The sequence below is a fragment of the Dendrobates tinctorius genome, unplaced genomic scaffold (genome assembly GCF_039654945.1).
Source record: "Dendrobates tinctorius isolate UK_male_01 unplaced genomic scaffold, ASM3965494v1 ptg000015l, whole genome shotgun sequence".
NCBI classification, from domain to species: Eukaryota; Metazoa; Chordata; class Amphibia; order Anura; family Dendrobatidae; genus Dendrobates; species Dendrobates tinctorius.
Genome location: NW_027361683.1, coordinates 47,685,677 through 47,702,349, shown reverse-complemented (window position 1 = coordinate 47,702,349; position 16,673 = coordinate 47,685,677). Strand labels below are relative to the sequence as shown.

At 44.3% G+C, this 16,673-nt stretch overlaps 1 protein-coding gene and 1 long non-coding RNA gene across 9 annotated transcripts in view; one reads left to right on the top strand and one right to left on the bottom strand.

Annotated features, from left to right (window-relative positions):
* The window catches only part of LOC141077161 (uncharacterized), a 392,656-nt gene that overhangs the window by 286,913 nt on the left and 89,070 nt on the right, over nt 1–16,673 (bottom strand). The gene's annotated exons all lie outside the window — the stretch shown is intronic.
* Nucleotides 1–16,673, top strand: part of SCMH1 (Scm polycomb group protein homolog 1) — a 148,830-nt gene that overhangs the window by 125,004 nt on the left and 7,153 nt on the right. For 7 of the 8 annotated variants that reach the window (XM_073564161.1, XM_073564159.1, XM_073564156.1 and 4 more), the window contains 2 exons: nt 8,156–8,213; nt 8,331–8,482. In XM_073564161.1, coding sequence (XP_073420262.1) covers nt 8,156–8,213; nt 8,331–8,482 — 210 coding nt within the window. Of the gene's footprint in view, nt 1–8,155; nt 8,214–8,281; nt 8,483–16,673 lie in introns of all 8 variants that reach the window. The other variant, XM_073564160.1, reaches the window with a different exon arrangement.

Below are 16,673 nucleotides of genomic sequence, written 5' to 3'. Positions count from 1 at the left end.
GGGTGCTTGCTGAAAGCTTGGCTAAGTCTGTTAAATATTAAATCGGTTGTTAATTTATATTTCTTATTACACTCAGTTCTGTACTGAACATTGCCTTCTGCTGACACTACATATGTTATTTTTGTAAGTTTAGCTCATGGTAAATGTCAACCCCATATATAGAGACCACGTGCTCTGACAGACGGATATATATGTTGGGACTTACTCTAGGGGTCGCTCTCTCCTGCACTACCATCAGAGGGGACATCTTTGCTTGGCCACTACGTACAGCTGGTATGTAACTTAATCAACATGTGTGACTTCAAAAGAAGCTACGTGCTGAAGACAGACGCTTTTTCCATTCAGAGTTCAGAATTCCAGGAAAGAAGGATACAAGCTTAGCTATGAACAAATGGACAGTCTCTTTATAATCATTTAACCTATTTTTATGTTTTTCTGTAATAAACTTTTCTTTGATGGAAGAATCCAAATAAACCACTACATTTTTTTTATAAGAACGTTGTCATATTTTAGAGTATCACATCTGGTAACAAGTCCTGAATAATATATAAGAATATGTATATTTAACAGTCGTTTAGCAACTTTGGTGACACCCTGGATGTGTTCGATGGGAGTGTTAGCATCCCCGACATTAAGTTCATTCCACCAGAAGGTAGTGGGTGTATTAGAGCCTTTGGGAGCGGCTTTCATCGACTTTTGATGAGCGAGTGTCTGGTCATCTACGATGTCTTCAGGATCAAGGCTGTACAGTTGAGCAACTGAATTAAACTATGGGTCGATGGGTGCATCACTCAGGTGATTAGCCGTACTGGTACTCTACCATTTGAGACAGTGACGATACTTCTGGCAGCTTTTACCAGGGGCTGTCCTTCAATTTGGATGGAGACTTCATAGTCTTCGTTATTAATGCCTGGTCGGGCTCGGCACTAGACTAAAGTCTCGCTGTTGACCGTCGAGGCAACTGGTCGTGGTCGGTGATACGCACACAGCAGATCTCACCTTTACAGTTGGCAAACTTCTGTTGGGCTCAGAGCACTTTGATGATCCGTTAAACAGCTTTCCTGTAAGGGAGAGAAGCATGCAAGGCAGCGAGCAATTCAGGAAACACATGACGCGTAACATTCATTCCTACCAATACTGCTGTTGTATCTTCCTTAGCCTCAGTAACAATTACACCTTGACCTGGTAACTTACGATTCCCAATTTGTATGATGGGTTCCCAGTAGCCTAGCTGGGGAACAGAGTGACCATTACTTGCAATCACACGTAACTTCGCTTTGCCCACTGGATTCAGAATATCAGTCCCAATTCTTCTCAAAAGTTCGGCGGTAAATGGTGGTAACTTGTGAACCAGTATCTAACAAAGCTTCCAAGGGTACACGGTCAATCCATATGGGTATACGGGCATTTGGAGACAAACCGGGAGACCCATTGTGACGGTCCCTCTGGGGCTTTGGATTCACCTCCTGAGGGGCGGCCCTCGGCCTCAGGGGTGACCCATTTAACTTATAGCATTGATATTTATAGTGCTCGGTACGCTCACAATAAGTACAGTAGACACAATCTCCAGATGGAAGCCCGCTACCACCTGGGTGACTAGAACGTGGTTTTGGGGAAACTACCCAATAACGGATGACTCGCGTAGTGCACGGGATTGACTTTTTAGTTCCTTTAAGGCTTGGCATACAGAGTCAAGGACTTGGACAAGTGCATCTGTGGTAATAGGAGTATGACCGAGAGTAGGGGCTGGCACGCACTGTGTGGCCTGCATAAATGGAGCAGGTGAAGGTGGAGATACAGTGGATATTCTGGCAGCCAGGTCTAGAGAACAAGGAGCATATCTGGGACAAGGTGAGTCATTACCCACTACCCGCAAGGCTAGAGCTTTAAAGTCTTAGAAAGTCATGCTGGTGTTTTGTGCTGCTAGCATGCGGAGTTGAGTTTGTACGAGTCAGGAATCCACACCTTCTATGAATCTGTCAGTGATTGTTTTCTGTAACAGCAGGATCTAGTTTGTCTATTTGCTGTAAAGCCCTGTATGCAGACTGAAGGGTTAATGCATAGTCCCGGAGGGTGTCACCTGGTTCCTGACGTCGGCTGTAAAATTTTAGACAAACCTCGGTAGGCGACTGGCGCTCAAACTCTTTTCTCAGGCGGGTGAGGATCTGTTCTATGCTGGTGTTTTCAAGAGATGGCCAGGAACGGACTTCTTCAGCTGCTGGACCTTCAAGCTGGCTCAGGAGAAGTTGTACCCGCTGATGGGGAGAAAGTGAGAACAGTTCAAGAGTGTACATTAGTTTTTCTTTGAACCCAGCAAGTGTATGAGGATCTCCTCTGTAGATTTGGAGACTAAAGGTTCCTATGAAGAATGGCATGCCAATGGCCATGACAGGGGCTGGAACCGGGTTGTCGGCATTAGCCTGTGAACTGAAACACTAGGTGATGATGGTGTAGAGTTAGTGGACCCTGCCTGGTCATTATGAAGAGGTCAGACATTTTATTGTTAATACCGGTACTGTCTCTTTAAGAATAAGGACGACACTGTAACTTGAAGAAATGCACAATTATACAGCAACACAGTTTGTGAAATGGAAGGCTTCCCCTCTTGAATATTGCACTGCTGGAAATGAGAATTTGCACTTATCTGTATAACTTGAGAGGTAGGAGAGGAGAGAAGCTGTTGCAGAAGTCGGTCACAGTGTGTGCAAAACAGGCTGGCATCGTCCAGCTGTGAGAAACACAAGGATCACGCACAAATACAAGCAGCAGCAGCAAGACAGTCTTTAGCAGTATTCACTAGCAAGATAGAGGTCAATGATCAGTGCTGGGACTTGTAGTGCAGTAACAGTAAACAGGCACAGAGGAATAGATCCTGTTCGTGACGCCATTTTTTTTCAGCCTTGTAATGACCAAGCCGAACGTTCCCTGCTTTCCACCCTCACACGGTGTCCGCAGCCGAAGGAATTATGACACACGCCGGTCTTGGGGATAACAGTTGCTTTTACTTCAGCAGGAACGGGAATTATAACTTGGAACAAATAAGGAACAGTCTCTCATGGGTAGTCCACGGCAATTACAGTTCACACTTAGATGCTGAGATGTGATTGGGATCTGGAGCTTTAAGAGCACCGGACAGTGTCTGTTGGTATTTTACAGAAGGAGGTAGATGCAGCAATTAAAGGTTACAGACCTGTACTTGGGGTTAGCTCCACAGTGTGTCACGGCACATGCACAAGTACTTATAGGTGAATGTAGAAACTGTGGTGAATCCAGTCAGAAATAATTTACATGTGGTGAATCCTGTCAGCAATAGAATGATGTCTGTACAGGTTAGAGGGAACTCAGGCTTTTACTCCTGCATGAGATCTTGAGGTTAAAACCTCCTCCACGTGTGTTCTGCTCTCCCTGAAGGCATCCCTCAGACTAAAGAACATTCTAGACTTGTCTGGAAAACAGCTCCTCTTATTGACCATGTGCCTAGGAGCTGGCCAATAGGAGACCGAATTCACATCTCAGATCCTTACAAAACAATAAATAATTGTACACTTTCACCATTAGATGGCGACAGAACACAGCAAATGAGAACTGCATTGCATCTAAAATGAAGGTGACTAGAAATAGAGAATTACAGCTCACAAATAATGTAGAGAACCAGTTAGAGAGTGAGCAGTAGTGTACCGAAGCTACTCACAATTCAGTATTACTTAAAGGGACAGACACACTCTGGACTGGGTCACTACAGATGCGTAAACGCATACATACACGCATGCACATACATACACATATATACACACACGGCCGGCTCCAGTCTTTCGTGGGCCCCGGCGAAAGAGTCTCAGTGGGCCCCTTTAACACATCCCACGATTCATGATGCACAGATATGGCAGAGAAATATAGGTATAGTACAATGCCAAAGATTTCACTTACATTACATGAGCGATATCTATTGTAAATTAGACAATACCATACAGCAGAGGGGATTCAGGTGATCGAGGGTTCATGTGTTTCAGTACCTGTAGTGTTGGGTAAATGAGATGCTGATTTCATTATTTATTTTACTTATTTATATAGCGCCATTAATTCCACATCGCTTTACAGATATTATTGGTAAATATTGATAAATGTACCCTACCAGTAGAAACTGTCCTCAGTAGTGTGCCCTTTAAAAAAGTCAATTTCCTCCTATATAGTCCTCCGTACAGTATAATGGGCCCAATATATTGCTCCATACAGTATAATGAGCCTCATATAATGTTCCGTACAGAAGAATGGTTGCTATATATGCTCCATACAGAATAGTAGACCTTCTAGAACGCTCCATACATAATAATGGGTCCCATATAATGCTCCAGACAGTATAATGGGACCCAATACCTCATATAATACTCTATACAGAATGGGCCCCATATAATGCTCCATACAGAATAATGCAACCCATGCAATGCTCCATACAGAATAATGGACCTCATATAATGCTCCATACATAAAAAAAATCAAATACTTCCCTTTCCCTCTTCCCACCGTAAGGCCGGCCTCCTCAGCTACTTATCAAATAAGGCAGCACTCTGTAGCGCTGTAGCATGCAAATATGAAATATGGAAATTGAATTGCATTACTGCACTAGGAATATAAAAAAAACTAGCTGAAGAGCCCGGCACTGCCCGGGCATAGTAACTAACTGTGGTTAGTTATAACAAATTATAATTATCCTCCATCCCATAGTCCCGTGCCCATATACCCATCATACATATCCACGATCCCATAGGCCCGTGCCCACATACCCATCATACATATCCTCCATCCCATAGTCGAGTGCCCATATACCCATCACACATCCTTCATCTCATAGTCCCATGCCATATACCCATCATACATATCCTCCATCCCATAGTCCCGTGCCCATATACACATCATACATATCCGCCATCCCATAGTCCCGTGCCTATATACCCATCACACATCCTCCATCCCATAGTCCCGTGCCCATACACCCGTCATACATATCCACCATCCCATAGTCCCGTGCCCATATACCCGTGATACATATCCTCCATCCCATAGTCCAGTGCCCATATACCCATCACACATCCTCCTTGCAACCTATGATGACATCAGCGTCGCCATGGCAACAATTATGACATAATGAGGGGCGGGGCTTGATACACACACTTTTTCCCCATTAAGTAGATAGGGGCAAAATTGTTTGGTGAATTGGAATGCGCGGGGTTAAAATTTCGCCTCACAACATAGCCTAGGACACTCTCGGGGTCCAGACGTGTGACTGTGCCAAATTTTCGACGGTGCGGATGCCAATCCTGGACATACACACATACATACATACACACACTTGAGCTTTATATATTAGACTAGCTGAAGAGCCCGGCGCTGCCCGGGCATAGTAACTAACTGTGGTTAGTTATAGCAAATTATAATTATCCTCCATCCCATAGTCCCGTGCCCATATACCCATCATACATATCCGCCATACCATAGTGCCGTGCCCATATACCCGTCATACATATCCTCCATCCCATAGTCCCGTGCCAATATACCCATCATACATATCCGCCATCCCATAGTCCCGTGCCCATATACCGGTCATACATATCCTCCATCCCATAGTCCCGTGCCCATATACCCATCACACATCCTCCATCCCATAGTCCCGTGCCCATATACCGTCATACATATCCTCCATCCAATAGTCCAGTGCCCATATACCCATCACACATCCTCCATCCCATAGTCAACCATTATGACATCATAATGAGCGGCGGCAGGGTTTGCAACCTATGATGACATCAGCGTCGCCATGGCAACCATTGTGACATCATAATGAGGGGCGGGGCTTGATACACACTGTTTCCCCAGTATGCAAATAGGGGCATTATGACGACATAATGAGGGGCGGGGCTTGACGCGCGCACACTTTTTCCCCAGTATGTAGATAGGGGCAAAATTGGTGAATTGGAACGCGCGGGGTTAAAATTTCGCCTCACAACATAGCCTAGGACACTCTCGGGGTCCAGACGTGTGACTGTGCCAAATTTTCGACGGTGCGGATGCCAATCCCGGACATACATACATACATACATACATACATACATACACACACTTGAGCTTTATATATTAGACTAGCTGAAGAGCCCGGCGCTGCCCGGGAATAGTAACTAACTGTGGTTAGTTATAGCAAATTATAATTATCCTCCATCCCATAGTCCCGTGCCCATATACCCATCATACATATCCACGATCCCATAGGCCCGTGCCCATATACCCATCATACATATCCTCCATCCCATAGTCGAGTGTCCATATACCCATCATACATCCTTCATCTCATAGTCCCGTGCCCATATACCCATCATACATATCCGCCATACCATAGTCCCGTGCCCATATACCCGTCATACATATCCTCCATCCCATAGTCCCGTGCCCATATACCCATCATACATATCCGCCATCCCATAGTCCCGTGCCCATATACCGGTCATGCATATCCTCCATCCCATAGTCCCGTGCCCATATACCCATCACACATCCTCCATCCCATAGTCCCGTGCCCATATACCCGTCATACATATCCTCCATCCAATAGTCCAGTGCCCATATACCCATCACACATCCTCCATCCCATAGTCAACCATTATGACATCATAATGAGCGGCGGCAGGGTTTGCAACCTATGATGACATCAGCGTCGCCATGGCAACCATTGTGACATCATAATGAGGGGCGGGGCTTGATACGCACAAACTGTTTCCCCAGTATGCAAATAGGGGCATTATGACGACATAATGAGGGGCGGGGCTTGACGCGCACACACTTTTTCCCCAGTATGTAGATAGGGGCAAAATTGTTTGGTGAATTGGAACGCGCGGGGTTAAAATTTCGCCTCACAACATAGCTTAGGACGATCTCGGGGTCCAGACGTGTGACTGTGCCAAATTTTGTGGCTGTAGCTGCGACGGTGCGGATGCCTATCCCGGACATACACACACACACACACATGCATACATACATACAGTATATACACACTTTGAGCTTTATATATTAGATTGAGAATGCTTAGCGCATAAATTGGCCAATTCATGTGTACCTGGCAGCCACGTTAAGGCGATTCTTGTTTGCCAGGACCTAATGCCAATCCTCTCTTAGACAGTCTACATCTCTCTGGGAACCTAATATAAATCCTCTCGTGGACTAAAGTGGAGGGGTAGGATCCTGTTGCAATTAAAAATTTGATATTGATATCCTCAGCTACTTCAGTCTCTCTACAGTGCTCAGGACAGAGAATGCGCTGACACGTCAGAGTCACAAGACGTGGAAGAGAGAGGACCTGCGGAGGAAGAGGGAGAGGTAAGTATTTTAAAAAGTTTAAGGCTATGTGCCCACGTTAGCGTTTTTAAAAGCTCAGGAAACTGATCCCCTGCCCAGAAAACGCGCGTTTTATTTCCGCGCCTTTCTTGCGCGTTTTTGGCATAAAAGACGCATGGTTTTGACGCTTTTTTTCCGCGTGTTTTCTGGGAACATTGGAAAAGGTTAAAACCGCTCAGCAATGCGGAAATTAATGAGCATGTTGTGTTTTTAGCCGCTAAGCGATTCCTGAGCGTTTAAAAACGCATGCATTGGTACAAAAAGCCAAAAACGCATGCAATTTAATGTGAAGCTTCTTTTAAGCGTTTCTGCAGGATCTGAGCCGGCACAAACGCTGCAGAAACGCTTAAACGCAACGTGGGCACACAGCCTTAAGCACAGGGGGGTGCCCCGGACTCAAGGGATTCATAGCATACCGGTGTCCTCGACAGTGAGTAGGTCTCGGCACTTGCTGGGTACAACGGGTGGTTACTGCCTGCCTGCAAGGGCCCCCCTCCACCTCCGGGCCCCAGTGTAGCTGCATCGGTGGTATGTTCGCACCTGAACTGTCTGTTAATGATGATAGAAAACGCCAATGTTATCTACTGTTTTTCACAGAAGGAATTTTTTTTTTTTTTTTTTTTTTTTTACACTAAGTTTAATATGTTCTTTTTAGCTGCACTACTGGGGAATAACAACAGGGATTTCAGCATCAGCCTGAAAATTGTGATTGACCTGAGCAACATATTTTTCACCAGAAAACTAGTGTAATTACATTGGTGAATTTCTCCTACAGATGTCAAGATTTTTGAATATACGGAACTTGCAGTAAACCTTTGTAAATATATTGAAAGGTAATTTGTGCCAGCCATATATAGTTTTGCTACAAGTTTATATTTCAATCGGTGCGTTTTTTTTCTAGTTTGCATTTATCTAAATAAGAATGGTGATTCCGGCCCTCACCTTGACAGGAAAAAAGTTCAGCACCTTCCAGATCATTTTGGACCAGCACGAGCATCTGTTGTCCTACAGCAAGCCGTTCAAGCCTGCATAGACTGTGCTTACCATCAGAAAACTGTGTTTGCTTTCTTAAAGCAGGGTCATGGAGGGGAAATAATATCTGGTGAGTGTTCCACTATAACCCATTGATTTTACACAATCACTACATGACAAAGGACAGTCATGGCCAAACTTGTTGGCACCTTTGCAATTGTTCCAGAAAATGAAGAATTACATGTTTTATTATATACATGTTTGTATCCTTTTGTGTGTAAAGTATTGGAAAAACACACAAAAAAAAAAAAAATAGAAAAAGTGGGCAAATTTTACATAATTCCACACAAATCCCTAAAAACGAGCTTGACAAAATTGTTGGCACCCTCCACTTAACATTTGGTTGCACACCCTTTGACTGCAGCTATGTATTCTAATCGCTTCCTGCTGAAAGATCGTTCTTATTTAGAGGAGAGGCGGCTGAGATGGCTGTTGGCCGAACAAACAGTCGAAGCATCGTTCAACCAATCTACTTTGTATGGTCAACAAAGAGATGAGTTTTCTGTTGCACAGGTGTCCTTTTTTTATTAAGAACTAGCTGAAGAGCCCGGCGCTGCCCGGGCATAGTAACTAACTGTGGTTAGTTATAACAATTTAGAATTATCCTCCATCCCATAGTCCCGTTCCCATATACCCATCATACATATCCACCATCCCATAGTCCCGTGCCCATATACCCATCATACATATCCTCCATCCCATAGTCTAGTGCCCATATACCCATCACACATCCTCCATCCCATAGTCCCATGCCCATATACCCATCATACATATTCTCCATCCCATAGTCCCATGCCCATATACCCATTATACATATTCGCCATCCCATAGTCACACATCCTTCATCCCATAGTGCCCCATCCATTATGGGAAATATGTAAAACATGCAAAACAGAAGCCGCGGAGACACCCGTGGTTGTTCCTTCCCGGTGAAAGACCTGGCTAGTCATTGCTTGCGTTGAGAAACATGTGATGGTGTCTCCGCGGCTTCTGTTTTGCATGTTTTACATATTTTCCATAAGGGATGGGGGCAGTGCTCTAGAATCACTGCGTTGAGAAACACGTGATGGTGTCTCCGCAGTGTTGGATGTTGATCTCCATGAGGTCAATCATCCTCATTTTTCACAGTCTTCTACTAGGCATTGCTCCTACTAGCCAGTTTCCTACTCCACACTGATGAGGGGCAAATACCCCGAAACAGCTGTATGTGGATGGATACCATGTTTTGGCATAGGTGGTTTCCTTCATTGGAGACTGCCCTTCCCGTGGTTGTTCCTTCCCGGTGAAAGACCTGGCTAGTCATTGCTTGCGTTGAGAAACATGTGATGGTGTCTCCGCGGCTTCTGTTTTGCATGTTTTACATATTTCCCATAAGGGATGGGGGCAGTGCTCTAGAATCACTGCGTTGAGAAACATGTGATGGTGTCTCCGCAGTGTTGGATGTTGATCTCCATGAGGTCAATCATCCTCATTTTTCACATATACCCATTATGACATCATCATCACCATGGCAACCGTTATGACATAACCATCACCATTGCAACCTATTAAGATATCATCGTCACCATGGCAACCATTGTGACATCATGAGGGGCGGGGCTTGATACGCACACACTTTTTCCCCATTATGTAGATAGGGGCAAAATTGTTTGGTGAATTGGAACGTGTGGGGTTAAAATTTCGCCTCACAACATAGCCTATGACACTCTCGGGGTCCAGACATGTGACTGTGACAAATTTTGGGGCTGTAGCTGCGACGGTGCGGATGCCAATCCCGGACATACACACATACACACATACATACACACCCACATTGAGCTTTATATATTAGACTAGCTGAAGAGCCCGGCATTGCCTGGGCATAGTAACTAACTGTGGTTAGTTATAGCAAATTATAATTATCCTCCATCCCATAGTCCCGTGCCCATATACCCATCATACATATCCACCATCCCATAGGCCCGTGCCCATATACCCATCATACATATCCTCCATCCCATAGTCGAGTGCCCATATACCCATCATACATATTCTCCATCCCATAGTCCCATGCCCATATACCCATCATACATATCCTCCATCCCATAGTCGAGTGTCCATATACCCATCATACATATCCTCCATCCCATAGTCGAGTGCCCATATACCCATCACACATCCTCCATCACATAGTCCCATGCCCATATACCCATCATACATATCCTCCATCCCATAGTCGAGTGTCCATATACCCATCATACATATCCTCCATCCCATAGTAGAGTGCCCATATACCCATCACACATCCTCCATCCCATAGTCCCGTGCCCATATACCCATCATACATATCCACCATCCCATAGTCCCGTGCCCATATACATATCCTCCATCCCATAGTCCAGTGCCCATATACCCATCACACATCCTCCATCCCATAGTCAACCATTATGACATCATAATGAGTGGCGGGGCTTGCAACCTATGATGACATCAGCGTCGCCATGGCAACCATTGACATCATAATGAGTGGCGGGGCTTGATATACACACTTTCCCCATTATGTAGATAGAGGCAAAATTGTTGGTGAATTGGAACGCGCGGGGTTAAAATTTCCCCTCACAACATAGCTTAGGACACTCTCGGGGTTCAGATGTGTGACTGTGCCAAATTTTGTGGCTGTAGCTGCGACGGTGCGGATGCCAATCCCGGACACACACACACACATACATACACACATTGAGCTTTATATATTAAATAATTTTTTTAATCAAATGTCTGATATAGGATGCAAACGTGTTGTGAATCTTATATTACAGGTAAAGGGGCTTTGGTCATAGATACACTCTGCTGCCCAACCAATTTAGTGCATATGTAATACAATATACAAGTCTGTGGACGATGCCCTAGCTAAATCTTGTGTCTTGGCTAACACAGTACAACACTCTAATACATTGTCCAAATTATACTGCCCTACAGTCAGAGTGAGATGCTGAGTTGCCCTCGTGCAAGAAATGTGATTAACCCCGCTATGCAATGCTAATACATTATTCATAAATCTTAAATATGTAATTACAGTAATAAATACCTAAATTATTTTAGAAATGCATGGTCATCACCCATATATACACTGCTCAAGAAATAAAGGGAACACTAAAATACCACATCCTAGATATTACTGAAGGAAATATTCCAGTTGCAAATCTTCATTCATTACGTAGTGGAATGTGATGAGAACAATAAGACATAAAAATGATCAATGTCAACCAAGATTAATATCCCATGGAGGTTTGGATTTGGAATAATACTCAAAATCAAAGTGGAAAGTCAAATTACAGTCTAATCTAACTTCAGTGGAAATGCCTCAAGAAAAAGAAATGATGCACAGTAGTGTGTGTGGCCTCCACATGCCTGTATTACCTCCCTACAACACCTGGGCATGCTCCTGATGAGGCGGCAGATGTTCTTCTGAAGTATCTACTCCCAGACCTGGATTAAAGCATCAGTCAACTCCGGGACAGTCTGTGATGCAACGTGGAGTTGGTGGATGAAACGAGACATGATGTTCCAGGTGTTCATAATTGGATTCTGTTCTGGGGAACGGGCAGGCCAGTCCATAGCATCAGTGCCTTCATCATGCATAAACTGCTGACACACTTCAGCCACAAGAGGCCTAGCATTATCATGCATCAGAAGGAATCCAGGGCCCACTGCATCTGCATATGGTCTCACAATGGGTCTGAGGATCTCATCCTGGTACCTCTGGCTAGCACATGGATGGCTGTGCTGTCTTCCAAAGAAATGCCTCCCCACACCATAAATGACACGTCATGCTGGAGGATGTTGCAGGCAGCATAACGTTTTCCATGGCGTCTCCAGACTCTGTCATGTCTGTCACATGTGCTCAGTGCGAACCTGCTGTCATCCGTGAAGAGCACAGGGTGCCAATGACTAATCTGCCAATCGCCCTGCATGGTGTTGGACTTTAAGCTAAACATTTTGAGCAGTCGTATGGATGTTAGTAGCCTTCTGGAGGTCATTTTGCTCTGGCATTGCTCCTCCTGTTCCTCCTTTCACAAAGGAGGAAGTAATGGTCCTGCTGCTGTGTTCTTGACCTCCTATGACCCCCTACACTTTTCTTTATGTACTGGCCTGTCTCCTGGTATCTGCTCCATGCTCTGGACACTGTGCTGACAGACACAGCTACCCTTCTTGCCACAGTTCGCATTGATGTGCCATCCTGGATGAGCTGCACTACCTTAGCAACTTCTGTGGGTTGTAGACACCGCCTCATGCTACTGTACAGTACCTCTACAGGTGAGAGCAATGACAAAATGCAAAAGTGACCAAAACAACAGCCAAAAAGGATGAGAACAGAGAAATAGTCTAAGGTCACCCCCCTGCAGAACAAACTCCTTTATAGGCGTTGTCTTGCCAATTGCCTATTATTTCTTCCTGTTGTCTGTTCCATTTGCAAAGCAGCAGGAAATATTGTTTCACAATCAGTGTTGCTTCATAACTGGACAGGTTGATTTCACAGAAGTGTGATTGACTTGGAGTTACCTTGTGTTGTTTAAGTGTTCCCTTTATTTTTTTGAGCAGTGTAGTACCAACCATACACTCAACACATTCAACAACCAGTTACATAGTACTATTGAAAAAAGACACATGTTCATCAAATTCAACCGAGGGATGGGAATGGACAAATTAAATAGTGTTTAGGTCCATAATTAGAGATGGACGAACCCCTGAACAGTTAATAAGAAAAAAAAAAAAAGATTGGGTCCGGATACCAAAACAGTACCCGAACCCAGACCCCAATCACTTGAATGGGGATCCCGAACATCCAGTGTTTGCCATGCTGTCATGTGCACGACAGCACGTGAAACACTGCTTGTAATCAATAAAATCATTACCGCCAGTCAGACAGCTGCGGTTCCCACGCTATCAAATGACAGTGTGAGCCCGTAGCTGTGATCGGATGTATAAAGTTTACCTCTGGTCACTGACATCAGCTGATGGGACTACTGCTCCCATCAGCCTGCGCCTGCTACTGCTATAGAGAGCGAGAGCAGGAGCGGCTGATGGGAGTATTCATCAGCTGACGCCTGTGCTCTAAATAAATAATTTAAAAAAAAATAAATGGTTCCCCTGTATTTTCAATATCCAGCCAGGCAAAACTGACAGCTGGGGACTGCAACCCTCAGCTGTCAGCGTTAGCAAGGTTGATTATCAAAAATAGGTGTCCTCATGCTGTTTTTGTAAATTATTTAAGTAATATAAAAAAATTGACATGGTGCCCTCCCAATTTTTGACAACCAGCCTTGCTAAAGCAGAGAGCTGGGGGCTGGTATATTCAGGCTGGTAAGGGGCCATTGATATTCACCCCCCCAGCCTAAAAGCAGCAGTCCACAGTCACCCAGATTATTAGATGTGCCAATCCTGGTGCTTGCCTGGCTCTTCCCACTTGCCCAGTAGCGGTGGCAAGTGGGTTTCATATTTGTGGGGTTGATGTCACCTTTGTATTGTCTAGTGACATCAAGCCCACGGGTTAGTAATGAAGATTCGTCTATAAGACATAGCAAGAATAAAGTCCTTTAATTGAAAGAACTAAACAGACTCCTTTAATGATTCTAAATTAAACCATACTCACGTCATCGTCCATTCAATTGAAGCCATGGATTCCTGTAATAAAACAAAAATAAAAAAAAAAAAACCATATTCCTCACCTGTCCATGCCTGGAGATAAACCGTTTTCAACCTGGACGATGCCAAGATGCGACGGTCAAGGTTGAGAACCACTGGGAGAATGAAGTGCTGTGAACGCAGCATCAGTGACTAGCAGTTACGTCATCAAGGTTACTGCCGGTCACTGAGGATGCGTTCCCAGCTGGGCCCCTGAACTACGGTGACCTCCCCACTAGCATAGTGAGAAAGTCTTACAGTGCAGTGCTGAGCTCAGAGTTCACTGTAGTTCACTGTCAGAAATTTCTCCCGTTGAACTCGCCTCTGCACCGTGAGGCTTTTTCTCTCTGTGCTAGCGGAGACCTCGCATCAGCTCATTCATCGTGGTTCTCGGCCTGGATGGTCGCATGTTGGTACCTAGTGAGCAAAAGTTAATAAGGATACATTGCAAAAATAATGTACTGTAATGTTCCTAAGCTCTATAATACAGTGGGGAAAAAAAGTATTTAGTCAGTCAGCAATAGTGCAAGTTCCACCACTTAAAAAGATGAGAGGCGTCTGTAATTTACATCATAGGTAGACCTCAACTATGGGAGACAAACTGAGAAAAAAAAATCCAGAAAATCACATTGTCTGTTTTTTTTTCATTTTATTTGCATATTATGGTGGAAAATAAGTATTTGGTCAGAAACAAGCAATCAAGATTTCTGGCTCTCACAGACCTGTAACTTCTTCTTTAAGAGTCTCCTCTTTCCTCCACTCATTACCTGTAGTAATGGCACCTGTTTAAACTTGTTATCAGTATAAAAAGACACCTGTGCACACCCTCAAACAGTCTGACTCCAAACTCCACTATGGTGAAGACCAAAGAGCTGTCAAAGGACACCAGAAACAAAATTGTAGCCCTGCACCAGGCTGGGAAGACTGAATCTGCAATAGCCAACCAGCTTGGAGTGAAGAAATCAACTGTGGGAGCAATAATTAGAAAATGGAAGACATACAAGACCACTGATAATCTCCCTCGATCTGGTGCTCCACGCAAAATCCCACCCCGTGGGGTCAGAATGATCACAAGAACGGTGAACAAAAATCCCAGAACCACGCGGGGGGACCTACTGAATGAACTGCAGAGAGCTGGGACCAATGTAACAAGGCCTACCATAAGTAACACACTACGCCACCATGGACTCAGATCCTGCAGTGCCAGACGTGTCCCACTGCTTAAGCCTGTACATGTCCGGGCCCGTCTGAAGTTTGCTAGAGAGCATTTGGATGATCCAGAGGAGTTTTGGGAGAATGTCCTATGGTCTGATGAAACCAAACTGGAACTGTTTGGTAGAAACACAACTTGTCGTGTTTGGAGGAAAAAGAATACTGAGTTGCATCCATCAAACACCATACCTACTGTAAAGCATGGTGGTGAAAACATCATGCTTTGGGGCTGTTTCACTGCAAAGGGGCCAGGACGACTGATCCGGGTACATGAAAGAATGAATGGGGCCATGTATCGTGAGATTTTGAGTGCAAACCTCCTTCCATCAGCAAGGGCATTGAAGATGAAACGTGGCTGGGTCTTTCAACATGACAATGATCTAAAGCACACTGCCAGGGCAATGAAGGAGTGGCTTCGTAAGAAGCATTTCAAGGTCCTTGAGTGGCCTAGCCAGTCTCCAGATCTCAACCCTATAGAAAACCTTTGGAGGGAGTTGAAAGTCCGTGTTGCCAAGCGAAAAGCCAAAAACATCACTGCTCTAGAGGAGATCTGCATGGAGGAATGGGCCAACATACCAACAACAGTGTGTGGCAACCTTGTGAAGACTTACAGAAAACTTTTGACCTCTGTCATTGCCAACAAAGGATATATCACAAAGTATTGAGATGAAATTTTGTTTCTGACCAAATACTTATTTTCCACCATAATATGCAAATAAAATGAAAAAAAAACAGACAATGTGATTTTCTGGATTTTTTTTTCTCAGTTTGTCTCCCATAGTTGAGGTCTACCTATGATGTAAATTACAGACGCCTCTCATCTTTTTAAGTGGTGGAACTTGCACTATTGCTGACTGACTAAATACTTTTTTTCCCCACTGTATATACTAATTCAAAGTCTACCCTGGTTAGAGTATGTATGCTGTTCATTAGATCCAGCTTCTCCAGCCTACAAGAGTATAAACAAGGGATCACTGTAGGTAGACTAAAACTCAACCAAAAGATCGGAACTAAATAAAACCTATTTTCTTCTGCTTCTGCATCCTTCTCTGAGTAGATGATTTTCTCTGTGCAGCTTTAAAGAAGCACTCCTCCTCCCATCAAAGTTTTTATCCTCTTAATGTATTGCATTAGTAGAGAACCGTGTGCACTACTAAGGAAGGTGCCATAGTAGGATCCCACACCATGAATAAAAATAAACTAGGCACTCAACTTAAAGATAAATTTTTTTTTACTTTTAATGTAGTCAAGGCAAAACGTTTCAGCCGCTTTTGGCCTTTATCAATTACAAACTATACAGGAGTGTCAGGGATTCGTGGGAATCCCTTGTGGAGCTGACAAGCAGCGGACGCTGTGTCTTTCTCTAGGCACGTGCACACGTCCAGGTC